General features: G+C 28.9%; 2 protein-coding genes across 2 annotated transcripts; both read right to left on the minus strand.

Annotated features, from left to right (window-relative positions):
- Positions 1–2618: 2618 nt before the first annotated feature.
- Positions 2619–6458, minus strand: LOC126844520 (uncharacterized). The gene is made up of 2 exons (XM_050582777.1): positions 6248–6458; positions 2619–4048 (listed from the first exon to the last, which is right to left on the minus strand). The coding sequence occupies exons 1-2, from the start codon at positions 6335–6337 to the stop codon at positions 2729–2731; spliced, it is 1410 nt and encodes a 469-aa protein (XP_050438734.1). The 5' UTR covers positions 6338–6458; the 3' UTR covers positions 2619–2728.
- A 2295-nt stretch (positions 6459–8753) lies between these two features.
- On the minus strand, positions 8754–14537 carry LOC126844165 (juvenile hormone esterase-like). Its single transcript, XM_050582073.1, has 11 exons — positions 14311–14537; positions 11749–11889; positions 11521–11661; positions 11301–11448; positions 10989–11174; positions 10719–10918; positions 10339–10501; positions 10065–10228; positions 9470–9632; positions 9042–9174; positions 8754–8977 (listed from the first exon to the last, which is right to left on the minus strand). The coding sequence occupies exons 1-11, from the start codon at positions 14380–14382 to the stop codon at positions 8803–8805; spliced, it is 1686 nt and encodes a 561-aa protein (XP_050438030.1). The 5' UTR covers positions 14383–14537; the 3' UTR covers positions 8754–8802.
- Between the last annotated feature and the right edge of the window lie 3409 nt (positions 14538–17946).

The raw sequence follows: 17946 nt of genomic DNA on the forward strand, positions 1-17946 counted from the left end.
GTGTCAATATACATAGTCGATGAAAATATATAACACCATAAAAAGGTAAATCTCTCTCTTAGAAAAAAAAATAATGTAAGATACTTAATGCCATTGTAAATTAGTCAATGTTGTTGGGAACTTTGAATACATTATATTGGTATTGAAATGTGTACCGGCATGAAATGAGAGTATTAGATCTAAACTGTTTTAGATAAGTTAAGAAAAATTATCTGTGTGATAAAGCAACTACGTGAGTTTCTATCAATTAAGGATGTTAGAATGTTATGTTTAACACTTGATGAATATCTAATAGTTATATATTATAGTAAAATAAGTAAGGGTGGGGCCTACGATAATGAATTTACACAACTTCAAACCTTTCAAAGCACAACTATCAGGGTAGCTTGTAAAAAATATTTCAGACATCCGACTTCAAAACTGTTTAAAGACTTTAATGTCTTGAATACAAAACAATTAAACACTAAAACAAGTACTATATTTACTTAAAAAACATCATCTTTCGTCTCCTTGAGCAATAGAGTAAATAACAAACATTCAGTTAATAATTATAACCTAGGCCAAATAAACAATAATAATTATAGGAGTAATGAGTACACCCAAGCCCCCCTCAATTCACGCCTATGGCCGAAAAATGGGGTAACTATAATACTATTTACATCACGACCCAGTGTTTATTATTCTGTTCAGTAATAAATATTCATGATTGTTTAATAAACAAACAATAGTAGTCTCTTATTTTACATTTGCCTCATTCACATTTTATACTTAAAAAAAGAGCCTTTTACAGTTCCATTAAAAACTACTAACTATTTTTTATTTTTATTTATGTACAATAAAGATTTTTAGTGAAAGTATTTAAGTTAAAATATTAATTTCGCAATAAAAAAAAATATTAGTTCAACACCTTTTCTTGTGCTTAATCGAAGCTTTGTTTTCTAATTAAGCAAAATGGGGGACTTAGAAAGTTTATGCATGCATTTAAAAAAAGCAAAATGCTTGTCTATTGTATATATACAGGGTGTAAAGTAAAGTTCCATCGAGCTTCAAATGAAATATTCAGGATGCTCTATAGGTACAATAAATGGTATTCATTTTTTTTTTTAATTTTAAAATTATTTAAAATAGAACTCGTGTCTAATTAAAAAATTATCTTACAAAAAAAAATAATTTCAGATTTGAAATCGGGAGAAAAAATCTTGTTGAATTGATATGTAACATTATTTTTTAGTATCTGGCCACACTTGCGTCCACCGAGTGGCCACTGCGTGGCCGGCATGTGACCAAAACCAATGTTTGTTTTTAAATAAAATACAATTTTATTACAATAAAATAAAATATAATACAATAAAATGCAGTTTTTACATTTTAAAACAAATATGCTTTAAGAAAATACATAAATAAACTGATGGTGAACGTATAGTCAAGCTGCGCTATATTGAGTGCTTGTCATTTTTACAAGTGCAACGTTTTGAAAAACCCGTTAATTTTAATAAATAGAGCATGAAGTTTGTCCCATGCTGAGTTTAAAGGAAAAAGTAATATAAATAATAAATGGATATAAATGGTGTTATCAACAAGAATTGGCTAACGACATCGAATGATGGAAATCTACAACAAAAGCGTGTAAAATACTTCTTGAAAAAAGTACGTTAGGATTCTGAATAAACAAGCTGTCAGTATGCAAAAAACGAATCACAATTTAAGAAGAAAAACCACTACTACAAATGACATTGTGCAAAAAACCAACACAATTATTACACTCCAAACTAAAAGAAAATGATCGTCATATGTGAGATAGGTACCATTAAAATCAAATACGAAAATGACAATTTTATTAAAAGCAATAAGATAAATCAAGCGGTATAGTTCGACCTATACATACTTAATATTGTATCAAATATAAACGTATTGTATATTGATGGAAAATTGCATCATTGCACCAAGCATTTTTGACAGCTATTCATGGTTTAGTAAATAATTATTACATACCTTTTGTTTTTTTTTTTTACTTAGAGAGAAAAATAAATAGACCTATTTCGGAATTGTCGCCGGCATTGTTAGATTTCACTTGTAAGTAAATCAAATAATCAAACGATACTCTAAAAAAAATCTTAACATGTCTCTGCTGTAATTCAATTTGGATTTGTATTGATACCACTTGAGATTAAATTAAGGAGATCCAAAGATGGGTTAAGGATTGTGCAGAGAATTATGTCTTTCCAGAGTCAATAATAAAGAATAAAAAAAAAAACTATACATTCAAATTATTTAACTAGTAAAAGACAGCACAAAATGTTTACTTAATTTAACATAATTAAATACACATTAAAACAATGATACATTTATCAATAATATTTAATAAAGACTGAAACATAATATTATTATATTATATTATTAAACGTAATATTATTATACTAAGACGTTATGGCAAACATTAAAAACAATGATTATCTTCAAATAAATAAATATGTCGTTTCTTAAATGTCATTGCAAATTTTTTTTTTTCAAAATGAAATCCTATTTAATAATAAAAATGTAGTGTACTTTATTAGTGTAGCAATGAAGAGTTTTTTGGTAAATTTTTTTTTATAAGGCTATCATAATTTTAATTTTTTAACAAATTGTGAGCAAACAAATCTTAATATTTTTATCTATAAATACATTTCATCTAAAAAAAAATGACATGTAGCGTCTTTTTAACAAATAAAATCTATTCGACTAACATTTATTCGTTATATCGTTCTCCGTTAAGAAAATATAAAATGAGTTCGATATTGGTGTGACGCAATGTTTTTTTAATGTTTTCTAAATATTTCTGTAATGCTGCCGAATTGTTTTCCAAAAGTTTCAAGCCGGGTTTATCGTCTGTAAGCGACCATTGATTTATATTAAAATCGTTCAAGATCAAATCGGCCTTCTTCTTAATGCGCATTGACATGGTGGTTAATTGGTTTGTGTCGATTTCATCTCGATAATAAAAGTTAAGGAATTCTATGAGCTCGTCCATAAATTCGTCTTTGTAGCGAATCGCTTCGGCGGCTGACTTGAAAAGCAAATGAAAATCTTGATTAATCTTTACCGAATGTTCTTTTGAACAGGTCGCACTGGCTTTCCGATAGGCCGCCAAGTGTGTCCACGAATACAAGTACAACCTGACTATCACGATGTTCACTATAAGCTCCAGATAGATCTTGACTCGGAACGGTTGCTTTACCCACATCCGGTTTGCAACGTGGTTCCTCATTAAAATGTTGGCCGCGTCCAAATCACTTACCGTCGCAGCCCAGTCGATCAGCACACCGGGGATTTCTTCGAACAACAACGCGTGGTTATCCCAAAGTTCTTGCAAGTACAAATTCGAAATGGTAAAATCTTGCTGGTGTCTATAGGCGTACTTGAAAGCCGTGTGGTCGTGTGGTTTGAACATTCTATCCATCAGAACGTCAATATCGTCCATCGAACGGATGGGCACGACCAAACTGTTGACATCAACGTAGTATTCGTCCAGGTAAATGTTTTCGCACTTGTGTATGCATTTTGCAATGTCGGCATTCAGTTCATTGTTGCCGACGAGATAATTGGCATCCGGTACTGTGAACTTCTCGGTTTCCGCATCTACGACACCGTAAACTCTAAAGTACAACAGCCACAACCAATTTGGCGACACGGTTTTGGCAATGAACAGTACCGACAACATTCTGGCCAAGTAGATTTTGAGTTTGTAAAATACTAGTTTTATCTTGGTGACGCGTTCACTCTCGCTGTTGAACGACACGTTTATGATGGCCTTCGAATGTTGCAAGATGGTTTGTGCGATCACGGCGTTTGTACATTTGATCTCTTGTACTTTATTGTTGAATTTTTTCAGCACTTTTTCTTTGCCCTCGACATTGAACTTACTGTAAGTCGTCGAAGACGTCAGCATAAGACGCTCGTCGTCGTTAAACGTAATTGGATTCTGACTGTAGGTCTTGAACTCATTGATTACTTTAACAAATTCCAAACTGTGAGTGTCTAATAAACTGTAGTCTTCGGCTTCTTTTTCCTGGGGGAAAAATAATGCTCGATAAATATAATTATAAGTATTGTAATAAAATTATAACAATATATATAAGTAAAATAATATTTTTACTTACAATAAAAACACCGTAAAATTAGTTAAACATATAAGATGAACTATTTAATTTGTATTCATTTCAATATTCACAATTAAATTTAATTCAACTCATATTGTGGTACATGAATTATGTGCTACAGATAGAAGTACATTTCATAGAAGAATATAATAAACTCTAATTATAGAGTACTACTTTTGATAAACCAAGTATTGAAGGTTTGCGAGTGAAAGACAGTGTAATACGATTTAATTTTTGAAGGGAGAGATAAAAAAACCCAGAGAATAAGGCATGAAGAAAATGTTATGTAGGCGTGGCCTAATATTGAGCATCTCAAATACAAGTGGTGGCTTTGAAAATAATTAAAACACATTGTGTATCGTGTAGTAGTGTTAAATATATATAACTTATAAGTGATTCAGACACTCGTTTTCTAGGGAAATATTTAAGATATACAATTTTTCTTTTAGTTTATTTTCGGTATAACTTTATCTATCATATATTTATACTTTTAAAGTTTTATTTTTATGTTCTCACAAATTAATCATTAAACTTGATGATTTAAAAGTACATTTTAGCCAATAAAATATGCTGTGCTGTTAACAGGGCCGCATTTAGGGGGGGGGGCACTGGCTACAACTGCCCCGAGCGCCAGTATTTTGGGGGCGCCAAAATTTTCACTTGTGAATTATTAAAACTTTTAAAATTGAAACTATTTTAATAACAGTATTATATATTATAATATAATATAAAAAAATAATGTATTATGCTGTTTGAAATTTAAACAACTAATGTATTTATAGATAGCTATCAGCGATCGAGAATTACTAATATACCTAATAATAGTTCCTTAGTGTAGAGCCATATAAAACCAATAAAATCCGCACCGATCAGTAAACAACCGCAACATGTATTATTAAGATACAAACAAACCGCCGTATCGTGCTGCGGATTTTATTGGTCGCCGAAAAAAATGGTAGTGTAGCTTTACACTTAGTCCTCTTCCCAATTTTTTTGTGATTCAGTAGACTGTTATTTATATTCATTATATATTATTTATACTAGTCTTGTATTAACAGTCTGTTAATACTAGACTTATTTTTGATAAATTTTGAAAATTTAACTGGTAACCCATATATTTAAAATACTTATTGAATTAGGAATCATCCTTGAAATATAATCACTGATCAATAACCAGTTTTGGACAAATATTTTTGGAATTACTGAGATTTAAACTTGTTTTTACTAGGAGGAGTGCAATATTATCTCTAAGCACTGTTTAACCGTTTTACTTAAAAAAATTGAGATGGGAGAAAAGGTGGAGCTTAGAATTATTTTTATCTGCACGCATTACTCAACCTCACTTCATCTCCTGTTTTATATTTTAAACGGTGATTATTTTATAATTTTATAATATTGTAAACTAATAAAAGCCAATTATTAAAAAAAAAAACCTATGAAACTGCAATAATTATACAAAGAAAAAATGATTTTCTTATCTTTAATGAATCACCCTGTACATATTATCGCACAGTTGTAATATTAAAGAGGCAAACAAGGGGTTTTATTGTTTTAAAACTTCACTTATATTAACAATGATTTATTCAATATAACAGGGTATTGATAATTATTATTTTTGTTAAAACAAGGAGTACTTTCCTATGTATTACTCAATTATAAAAAAATGTCATAATATCTACATTTAACTAAAAAAAAAAGTTGTAAGATTCAAATTTAAATCTGGGTGCATAAATATTGAATTTATAAAGAAAAAAAACCTTTTATTGCGTAGGACATCGATTGACGGGGTGAAAAAAATTGTATTAAAAATAAATAATAAATTTATCTAAAAAAAGTGAAGTTTTCACAAGTTACATATGATTTTAATGTTCCATCTGAAAATATCATTTGTAAAGGTATTTTCAGCAGTTAAATTTAAAAACACAACAACAAAAATTGATTTACCTTTAAAATGTAAAATAATGCAATAAAAATAATGGTCGATGCCCCGTTTCGAATAAACGCTTTATGTGTTATTTAAATTCGACATTAATGACAAAAAAAAAGCATTTGTATGTTGATTACTTAAAATTTAATATATGTTATAATATTATTTTTCTCGTAATTACTTCGTCTGATTTAGATTTGAATGAGGTAGTCTTCAACAAGCCAATTTGCATAGATATTACGAACGATAAAACCACACTAATTTTCTTCATTTTAAGTTTCAAGGATTTAACTTGTCAACTGGTTTATTTCGATAGTAACAATATAATATATATTTTTCACACAAAAAAAAAAACCAGAACACTTGTGAAGTTTAAAGACGAATAAATACAAATAACCGCTTTGTCGCTAGTTGGAATGGTTTGACATACGTAACACTATTGTTTACCTTGTATTTTTCTTATTTTTTTTATTGAAACCTAGTATGGTAAGAGAATATAATTTTTTTTTATACTTGACAACGTTGTTGTCGCTTATGGAATGAAAAAAAAATCCATCACTACCTTAAGGGCCCATATTACGTATTCATTGTAACCTGATAACACAAAATTAGACCTTATGAAGGTTTTTGAGGGTATCACACAGACACCAACCCGTAGAAGCTTTTGCGAAAAGCTAATAAATAGGAAAACAAGATACAATTGAATGTCTGGCAAGGGAAACCAAACAAGAAAAATGCTGCAATGTTGTATATACCTGAGCCTGAAAGACAAATACTGTAGATAAGTTAAGAAAAGGATCGGATGTAATTCGTAGTTTCCCGGATGCAAAAAGTATGCGCCCATCACAGATGACAGTGTTATCGATAGAGGTCAATATTATTATTTGATGATGATGCTACTGTTGTAAAAAACAAACAAATACTGATGTTTAACTCAAATCATAAGAAAGCCATTGCAAACGAACACAACAATTTATAAAAATTCAAACACATAAATCGTATAAAATTGTTTGTCTATATATTTATGGAATTAAAAACACGTGTTCATTCCATTTAAAAAACCGAAGTCCATACTTCTTTTACGTAGGGATGAAGATAAAAAAAATGTTAGTATTAAAAATATCGATGGCTGATAGGTCAATAGATGTAACCCTCACGTTTTTCGATTTTGAGGATATGATTGCAATCGATTATATAGATAGAAATACACATTTTGGTCAACTGTGTTAACCCTCACATTATTTTTTCTGTTCAAAATTTGTCATTAAATTTTTTTTTTTTTTTTATGTAACCCACTGACAAAATCAGTTTACTAAATACCAAATGATGTAAGCCACTACATAATATCAATAATTTTAAGGCAAACTAATTTGTACATGGTCAGTTAGTTTAAGACACAGCGTAACCCTACAGTGTACGAGTAACTTCACTTTAGAGTAACATAAAGTGGTTAAGCCTTCTATTTACTTTTGCGAGCAGTATATTAAATTATACTTAAACTATTTTTAAAACGATTAAAAACAAATTCAACTTTTTATTCCATAAAATCAATATGCACATGCTATTTTAGTGTCTCCTGTATAATTTAAGTTTTGATGGTTACGTCTATTGACCTATCAACCGATATAGCAACATGTTTCTCTAAAAATATTCATATTTTCCAAGAACATAGCGTCGTACATCAGATGAATCACCTTGTATGTACACTGAATGGTACAAAACAAATTTTGCTAAGCGGAATACGTTTCTTTACTATCAATATATGCCTATGTAAATCGTATTATTCAACAGTGTCACGATATAATTTGTCGTTACTATTTTTATCACCGTTTATCGGTTACTGACTTTATGTCAGTGTTTTCGCATTGTGCCTTTTAATCAAACAAGATGTTTTTAAGTACAGCAGTTCAAAAAACACTCGTTTTCGTATGTTCTTATATTTAATGCCGAATTAAATTGTCTGGTTACCCAATGAAAAAAATGTTGTTTTTTTTTGTAGTACATTTTGCTTTATTGATTGTAACATCCATGAAACGTGGAAACTGATCAACATGTTTCTAAAAATATTTTCATTTTATTGTTAAATACGACATAACGGTGTCAATTAATTTTAGACAGAGATCAACCCTATAGTATTCTCCCTAATTCTAGCAGAACAATATAAAGCACATTTATGTCATTACCATGTTTTTATCGGATTCACGAATCCGAGAAACAAAAAAAAATTCGATACTGAATCGATCAAGAAGTTGAAAACTAAAGAACTAAAAACGTATTACTGAACTCCATAAGATTTGGGCGGTAATAATTTTATTCTAAATTCAGTGGTGTTTGTAGAATTATTTTATATTCAATGATGTGTCACATACCATATGTTGGTTTTAGTCACACGCCGGCCAAAAAATCATGTTACAAATCAATTCAACAAGATTTTTTCTCCCAATTTCGAATCTAAAATTATTTGTTTCATAAGACAATGTTTTAATGAGATACAAGTTCTATTAAAAATAATGTTTAAATAAAAAAAAAAATTACCATACCATTTATTGTACTCATAGAGCTTCTGACTGTCTCATTTGAAGTTCAGTAGAGCTTTGTATTACACCCTGTATACATATATATATATATATATAAAGATATTACAAGAATAGTATTTTTACAAATAAATTCAAAATTATAAACATAACCACGTAAAAGTATTATATAATGAATACTAATAATATTTACAACAGAACATCACAGCTTTTGATTTAATTTTAATAATTCATCTAAGTGTTTCCAAAATTTTACTCTGGCTTCGTTCACTTGGCCTTCGACCATATGAGTATCGTCACCGTCAATTGAAAGATACTTAGGTTTTTCCAAACTTGTACAGTCCCATTTGACATTAAGATCTGATGAATTCGGGTTTCTAAAAATAAAATTGTTTTTATTTTAACAGTTTTTGTGTAATAAAAAAAACACCTATAACAAACCCTGTTTTTGCAAAGTTAGTCCATAATTTACACATTGTTCTGCACACACTTAGTTCTTTAGAATTTGGTTTAGGCATAAGTGCAATAAATTTACCAAAGAATAAATAATACAATTCATCAGCGTGACACGCTCCTGTCGATACATAGTATTAATTAATATTCGACATTGATCGTTTACTCTGAATAATGAGCGAAATATCATTTTTCAAAAGAAACACAAATTATTTCATAACGAGGAAGGATTTGATGCAATACCTATTTATTTACATTAAAAAAAGTGTAATTTAAAAACATAACCAACTATATAAAAAACGACCAATAGTCTAAAAACACTTAAAAAAGTTTTTAAACGATTTTTTTATGTAAAATTAACCAAAAAATTAAGTTGTTTGAGTTATGTCAAAAATGATAAAACTGATAATGTGTACCTTTTAAGTTAAGCAATTTCGGTCTTGTACAAAAAATAAGTTTTTTAATATTAAGTTCTCCGTCAAATTTAAATTCATAGTTGTAAACGGGTGTATTGCCTTCTACGATTAAGTCGTTGAATCCTTTGTAGAAATCTTTGGCGAAAAATACATCAGTGAATAGCTGAAAAATTTTTTTTAAATAATAGATTATTATCATCATTACAAAAAATTAACAGACAAAACGTAAAAATAAATTACTCATACTTAAGAACTTTATTTTAAAAGTTCAATTCATTTTTTTCAATTCACATTGCAACGCAAGCATTTAATGATTTCTACAATTTGTAGATCAATACAATTTTAGGTTAATCTGACTGAATTTATACTAAAATTCAAAATATAAATTAAAAAATAAAAACAAATAAAAAAATGTTTCAACCTTATTTTTTTTTTGACTTATGATTTTAGCGTTCACATTGACAATTTTATAAATGAACTTTTTAAAAAACTGTTTTATATTTTTAACAACAGCAAATTTTGGAAATACAACCAAACAATTTTTATGACAAGTTTAAATTGTTTTATAAATTTATTGACAATATTATGTTATTACCGCGCAAATACTTTCTAATTTATCAATCTCAGTTTTTAAATCATGACCATTAAAGTAAAACGATTGGATCTTATTTATAAATTCATCACATTTGGCATCGTCTTCGAGGAATTTACTTGTTTCTTCGACTTTACTAAAATTCTTTATTTGTCTCGACTTATAATCTAAAAAAATAAAAATAATAATTCATGACGCAACGATTATACAAGTAACACATTATTCATTAATGGAGATTTACGGTATTTCATGCAAAATAAATTAAGATTTTATTTGCCTTTAAACATTAACATTCCTTCTCTGTCGTTAAGTCCACATATTAAAGGAATTGAAGAGGCTTTTTTCAACAGCTCTTCTGGATGAGCTGGTATTAATTTTTCACTTACTTGATCGCTTTCAATGGATGGAACAAATTGGTAAATGAAAATTTCTCTTTGGCCCTACGTCAAAAAAAAAATTATATTTTCGGCCAATAAAAAAAATATTTGACCTACTGTACAATTTATATTTTAATATAAAACAAATATTGTTACTGTCGTTTGTTTCCATTAATTATTAAATAGATTTTATTGAAGTTGAACGCTCGGTGTTTGAAGTATTATCGTAAATTCAATCACAGTTATTTTGCTATAGTAATATTTTCACGTAAATACGTACTTGAAATGTAGATTTGAACATAGAAGCCTTTACCAAGTCGTTTACAGGAACTTTTCTTAAATATTGTACTATTTTGTGAGGGTCGTCTGACGGACAACCCAAATCCGCCGCTATTTTAAGCGCAGCGTTTTTGTGTTTCGAAGTAAATGCCCAAGGATTAAGAACACAACCACTTTGCATAATAGCCCTTTGGAACACACCTAAATCACCCGATTCCAAAAAACTATTTTGATAGTATCTAGCAGCCTTAGAGTATAAAAAAACATTTACCTTTCGATGATGCAGAGAGTATATGGTAATGGATCGACGCTGATCCAGCGCTCTCGCCAAAAACTGTTATGTTATTGGCATCGCCTCCAAATGCTGATATGTTTTCTTTTACCCACTTAAATGCAAACAATTGATCTTTTAACCCTATGTTTCCGGGACAATCATCGATATCCAAATTTAGAAATCCTTTTTTGTTAAAAAAAATTGTATAATTATGAATTACCCAAATAAAATATCAAACATATAAATATATGTTAACTAAATATTTATGTAACGTGAATATAAGGTTCCTGAATTCTCTTAGTATTTTACCTAGAACATTAAGGCGATAGTTAAACGTGACCAAGATTACGTTTTCTTCGATTAAATAGTCTGGGGAATATAAGTCTGACGATCCTGAACCGTAGTTAAATGCGCCTCCATGCACAAACACCATTACAGGTTTCATTTCATTTAACTCCTATGAAAAAAAATTAAAAATAATGTTATTGAAATTCATTAATTTGATAACGCGGTTTTTTATTTTACGTACTTGCGGCACATATATGTTCAAGTATAAACAATCTTCGCTTCCGACAATTCTTTTCTCTATCATTTCATCGTATTGTACACATTCTCTTTTTTCTGAAAAAGCTTTGTAAACTCCGGTCCATCCAGGGTGTTTGACGGGTGGCTACAATAATTAATTAAAATCAAAACAAAATTATTAGTAAATAAGTTTCTTCTCGATATAAACTACAAACAACATACTGTTAATTACCTTAAATCTTAATTCATCGATGGGCGGCTTAGCATAGGGTATCCCTAAAAAACTGACATATGGTTTGTTCGACAAGCAGGTCTTATAATATTGACCTAGTAGAGCTCCTTGTTCGATATTAATGCTCATTTGTCTTTTCGGCTAAAAAAAAATATAAGTGTTTAATATTATAGATCTACTAAAACTATTAAGAGCTGGCACAAATATATATCTATATTATAATATTAGTATCCGATTCACCGTAAGCAATAACCAATACTATTGTGCAAAATAATGCAAAAATGTAATTAACAAAACAAGTTGAATAACATAATATTTTGTTAAAAAAAATATTAAATAGATACATATTTAAACAGCTGTAAAGATATTTCTAGCATCTATCAAACCCAACAGGTTATCTTACCATACAATTTTGCTTATGGTTATGTCATCACTTATTTTGTCGAATAGATCTTGTATTTTGAAAACCTATACCTACACTATGTTACCTCGTTTGTGTACGATTTTCATAGTAACAATTGAACGGATATTATCCCGGTTTTTACTATTACATAATGTTTACAAAGTAGTTTTAGGTGTATGATGTGTGGATACTTGTGCAATCGTATTTATTACAGAGTGATCATTTTATCGTGAACCACTCAATATCTAATAAATATAGAGTTTAATAAGATTATTGTTTTTTTATTTTTCTATAGTTTGTTTATACAATGAGCTCTCAATTTTCCACAATTTTTTTGTCTTTACTTCCCTTCTAACTTGGTTTTTTAGATAGCAATTTTTGTAACTTAAATGGTAACGCATACGTTTTATTAATTAAAAAAAATAAAAATGTGAATAATGTACTTAACATTTTCTCTGGTAGATAACCAGTTTTGGATAACTGGTTTTGAAATTTCAAGTTCAGGGCATGAAAAAAGGTGAAGTGTGTTATTGTTTTTATCTGCGCGTACTTCCCAACCACACTTAACCTTCTTATCTTAACTTTTATAACCTTAAGAAATAGTTGTTCAAAACTGATTATTCACCAGTAAAAGTTTTTAGTACATTATTCTCAAATTAAAAACTTAATGAAATGTATGCGTTACCCTTTAAATTTCAAAAGTTGCTATAAAAAAAAAGTAAGTTGTAACGGGTTAAAAAAAAATGTGGACCATTGAGATCACATCGTATAAAACCAAAATGAAAAAAAAAATTATTTTTAAACCCAGTGAGATATTGACTGGTTCGTGATAAAAGAATTACCCTGTAAAGTACTAATATAATAATCTATATACAAAATTTTAAGTTCATTATCCCAATATATTTACTAAATAGATATTAAGAGATTCACGATAAAATTAACACCCTGTATAATAGTTTGATCATTTTAATTGGTAATGATAATAATGTTGTGCTTAAAAGTGAATTTTAAGTATTTGGTAGGTGAGGTCAGGTTTAACCGGTTTGCCACTACAATAAATTCAATCGTCGTAGTAGCTATGCTAATACTAAAAGCATCGCAAAGCCTAATAGTTTGTATTAAGCTGGGTTTACACTAGGATAGTATTCGGCCGAGTTACTAAAGCAAATTGCTAAATCAAGTACTAAATTGAATCTAGTTAATGTCTATACACGGTATAGTAAAATTATAAGTTCTTCATTCTAGTAGTATATTTAGTCGGGCGAAAGTAAAAAAAAATGTTTTTTTAAATGTGTTTTAGGTTATTAGGGTTCACAGTTAATATATAATATTATAACTAATACAATATAATATACTTAAAAAATATGGATAAAGCAAAAACAGTGACGTTAATATCAAAACGATGCTTAGTGATTAGATGATTAGCGAGGAATTATTAAATTTTATAAAAGAGGAACTAGATAGGAAGCTGTAATGAAAAATCCAAAGACATTCGTGCTGTCGATATTCTTCTACAAACTTAAGGGTCGTATCTTCATTAAGCTTATGGCTTTATATTTAATTATTAACTTCCAATACAAATATATTATGTAACGCCTCGACAAAAAAACACAGACAATATTTGTATAGTGATGAGTGATAAAGTATTTTATTATAACGCGATAACGTATAATCGCGCTGTTTTAACTAAAATTATCAGCGGCAGTGGTGTTTACAATGGTTTAGTAGATAAGCAAGTGCTAGTGGAAATACCAACTTGGTAAAAAAATAGAGATGATTTCTAATCGCTCGACTAAAATGTTTACTAGAAGCGACACTGAAATTACTACTAAATGATATTTCCACATCTTTCAAGCAATAAAAAAATTAGCAACTTGCTATAGTAACTCGATCGAGTACTACTTAGTGTAAACCTGGCTTTAGATCGGTATTTAAAAAAAGGCAGAAGTCAACCTCGAAATTACAACTAAAAAAGAAAACATTTTGCCGTTGTTTTTCTAAGTTTTGAACAGGAAGTGATGAACTTTTTTAATTTTCGGGCCAATTAAGTACTTCTGAGCTATGAAAATATCGCTAACTTGTATATTATTGCTTTAGTTGTATCACCGTTGAATTATATCTGTACATGCAATGATGGATTGGCGCAATGTTCGACTTACCACGAGCCTCGTCAGGAAACCCAAAAATCTATTGTAAATGATGACCACGGTCAGTCGCCATATGATTAACATCTTCGTGAACTTCGTCGTGGATTTTTGAATGTTACCGTCCGGCTATTGTTTTTTTTTTTATTAACTCTAATAAAAAGTTAATAAAAAGTAAAAACTTTGAATTTTTCTTCTATTACCCAACGAAATACGACCGCGCTGCATCACTGAGAGTCGATACACTGGTTGCACAATGCTATTGACCGCGTGGACCGTGACCGTGTGTATAGCAGATAGCCATCCGCTTTGCCTTACCCCTCCCTCGGGTTCGCCACAGTTATATTATGATTACTCCTGAAATCCTGCCTACCTACTCGGTAGTTGTTAAATCAGGCCCTGGACACTGATAACAATTTATTTTATATACTTACACTTACTTTGGAGTATCTATACATTTTCGCATGACAAACTTTAAACGCAATTTTCTCAAAATCCTTTTTTTTCCAAACGGGCTTTCACGATAGGTAGGGAAAAAAGTATTTGACCTAATGACTTATTGGTAACATTTTCTTTTAATTTATAGTATATCGTATAAATTAATATCAGAAGTGTTTTCACAAGTCTGTTAGTAATAAAAGCAAAACCATTTGTTTTTTAATGATTGACATACCCATAGAAAACATACAATCGAATGTTTTATTATAATATTTTATATAACTATAACTATATAAGTAAATTTAATGTACAAATTCCATACTAAATATTAATGTTACTTATACATCCTTAATCAATGTTTAAAATATTTGCCAAACATAAATTGATATTTGTTTGTTTGTATACAATGTATTTATATATGGAGTCCTTAACCAGTTATTAGTTTGTTAACTTTATTTCATGTAAAAATATGACCTAACATCGTTTGTGTTAAATCCTAATGAACTCAAGACTTGTAAATGGTAACATATTAATTATTTCAACATTTTTAATTGTGAAAAATTTTCTGAGGTTTTTGAATATTTATTTTAATTTTAGTTTTTAAGTTATTGTGGTATAACATTTAGGGCTGGATGAAAGGTGAAGTGTAGTATATATTTTTTTTATCTGCGCGCATCACTCTAATGGAATCTAGGAAAATAACCGATGAAAATTTTATTAATTTGATTCTATATGTTATTACAATAAAATAAATATTAATAAATCAAATAATATATGTCGATGATTTAAATATAAAATGTTTTCTATTAGAATGTACATTTTTTTGTGTGAACTATAATTTAATATATTATCACATACGATGATATATGTATGTACACGTGGGAATTTAAATTACCAATATTGTGTAATTTCTGAATAGTTTGGCTCATTGTTTAGATCTAGTAATTAAAACTAACATGAATAGTGATTACTTTTAGCTTAGATGCGTAGCTGAGAAGGTATTGTTTTTACAATGTGTTTTTATTTTTAGCTTCGATGCGGAGTTGAGAAGGTATTGTTTTTACAATGATGTGTTTTTTTTTAATTTTTTTAATTTTTGTGTCTGGACCCACGATATCTTGTAAACCGCTAAACTGATTTTTTCGTGTAGCAATTTTATAGATCAGAAATCATACCTGTTAGGTACTTTAAAGTGGCCAACAATTAAATAAGTCACCCCTTCCCCATCAAAATTTAGAAAAACACCTAAACAATTTACAAATTTTGCAACTTAAAATTACGATTCTCTATAACTTTTTTAAAAATATTCGAAAATGTTCCAAATTTATGTGGATTGTTCTTCAAACATAGTACTATCGATAACAAACCAAAAAAATACCATAAACCATTTCCCCTAGAAGGGATAGAACTTTTTTCTTTATTTCACTTTTTCAAGCAACGTTTTAGAGATTTAGATCTGAAAATTAGACCGAAGGTAGATCTAAAATGGATCTATAACATATACAATTTTCTCAAAAATCTGTAGTCAATTTTTTTTTTATTAAGGAAAAACGCCAAAAATAGGGTAAATTTACACTTAGGTCGTAGTCAGTTTCTAGGTTGCTATGTGTGAGTGAATCAACAGTCAACAGGTAATAAAAATATTTGTATTATATTGTTAATTACGATTTATGGGTAACTATGACAGTACATTTTTATAGACAGACGATCAACCCTTATCGTATCCACCCTGCACAAGACAAAATATTAAATTTTAAGTACACTATTGCCGGTCCCACTGATTTGAACATACTATCCACAGATTCGCATCGAAGCGTTTATTTAAAAGTGATTTTATCACTTTCAGTTATACTAAAATCTGTAGACCTGTGACCTCTCCGTTCCCACTATGCCCCGACCCGACTGTACTGGCTTTTTTTTAAAAATTCAAATGTATTATACATTTTTTTTGTCTGTGCTAACTATAATTTAATATATTATAGGATACGATGATATATTAAAGCTAATATGACTAGTTACTATAATAAAAGATAAGATTATGAAAAATTTGAATAATTATAAATAAACCATTATTCAAGTGTAATAACTCTATCAGAACGTAGGTAATAAATATTTAAAACAATTTGCATTATTCATAAAATCATAAGCTACACTTAAGGATATAGTAGAGGTCATATTTTATTAAAATGTTAATACTTTATTTTGATTATTTATATTAGACAATAAAAAGTTTTACATCATTCTACAAAACATAACATAATACAATTTTATTAATATAATTCAATAAGGTTCAATGAATTAAATTTAAAAAACCTTCAATGATCGTCAGTCCAAATTTTGTACACTTTTATTAAGGTTTTGTAATTAGTAATTTTTGAATTTTGGTAACTAGCCAGTGATATATTTTAGACATGCAGCCAATTGTATTAAATAACGAACTTTTTTTAAACTAAATTTTTTATAGTTAAACTGAAAAAAAATATTAAAAACTAAGCAATGTATAAACCAGCACAGAAGAGGTTTGCAAAGTTGGTTTATATAAATTATTAAGTATAAATGTGATTTTATCAAAATTAAACGCTTAGATGCGAACCTTGAAATAGGAAGAATCCAGCACAATATAAACAGACTTTTACATAGATTTTCGCACTTCATCGCCGCCTTCAGAATACATTTTTCTAAATAAACTATTGAAATCGTTGTCGTCATCGTATTTTGCGTTTTTACTGACTAGTTTGCCCCAATTGCGTTTTTCATTGCTTACACTTGGTGTGGACTTGACGGTATATATCAATGTGTCCTATCTTTCCGATTCAGCTTTGGCAAGAACTACTTCCAATAGTATATTATATAATTTTAATAAATGCAAATTCGATTATTTTGATATGGATACAAACCACAATATAATATTAATATTGTTGAGAACGATATTAAGTATGGGCTATACCAACAACAGTCAATATTTGTGAATATATTTCCTTTTAAGTATATCACAACTTAATTTGAGTTCAATTGAATTAACATTTTTAATTAGATAAATACGATTTTCTAAAATAAAGGTGTTAGCTCTTAGGTAGTATGTATGTATTTGTTTGTATAAAATAAAAATAAAAGTAAAGACTTTCAAATTATTTTACAGAAGTTTTGGTATTATGGGTGACCAGGAAGACGAATCTAAAGAAAACGATAATGTTCTCGAATTTGAAGATGTGG

This window comes from Adelges cooleyi, unplaced genomic scaffold (assembly GCF_023614345.1).
Source record: "Adelges cooleyi isolate 19-005CV unplaced genomic scaffold, UGA_ACOO_1.1 ACOO_flye_CR_arks_rails_tigmint_CR_PRNA_651, whole genome shotgun sequence".
Classification (NCBI taxonomy): domain Eukaryota; kingdom Metazoa; phylum Arthropoda; class Insecta; order Hemiptera; family Adelgidae; genus Adelges; species Adelges cooleyi.

Excerpts from the sequence above, each read along its gene's own strand:
- LOC126844165 (XM_050582073.1), bottom strand. The coding sequence starts at position 14,382 with ATGTTAATCATATGGCGACTGACCGTGGTCATCATTTACAATAGATTT. Across the intron at positions 10,229-10,338 it reads AGGAATGTTAATGTTTAAAG|ATTATAAGTCGAGACAAATA; the intron begins GCAAATAAAATC and ends TTATTTTTTTAG. Across the intron at positions 9,633-10,064 it reads AATTAGAAAGTATTTGCGCG|CTATTCACTGATGTATTTTT; the intron begins GTAATAACATAA and ends AAAATTTTTCAG.
- LOC126844520 (XM_050582777.1), bottom strand. The coding sequence starts at position 6,337 with ATGAAGAAAATTAGTGTGGTTTTATCGTTCGTAATATCTATGCAAATT. Across the intron at positions 4,049-6,247 it reads TCAAATCTAAATCAGACGAA|GAAAAAGAAGCCGAAGACTA; the intron begins GTAATTACGAGA and ends TTTTTCCCCCAG.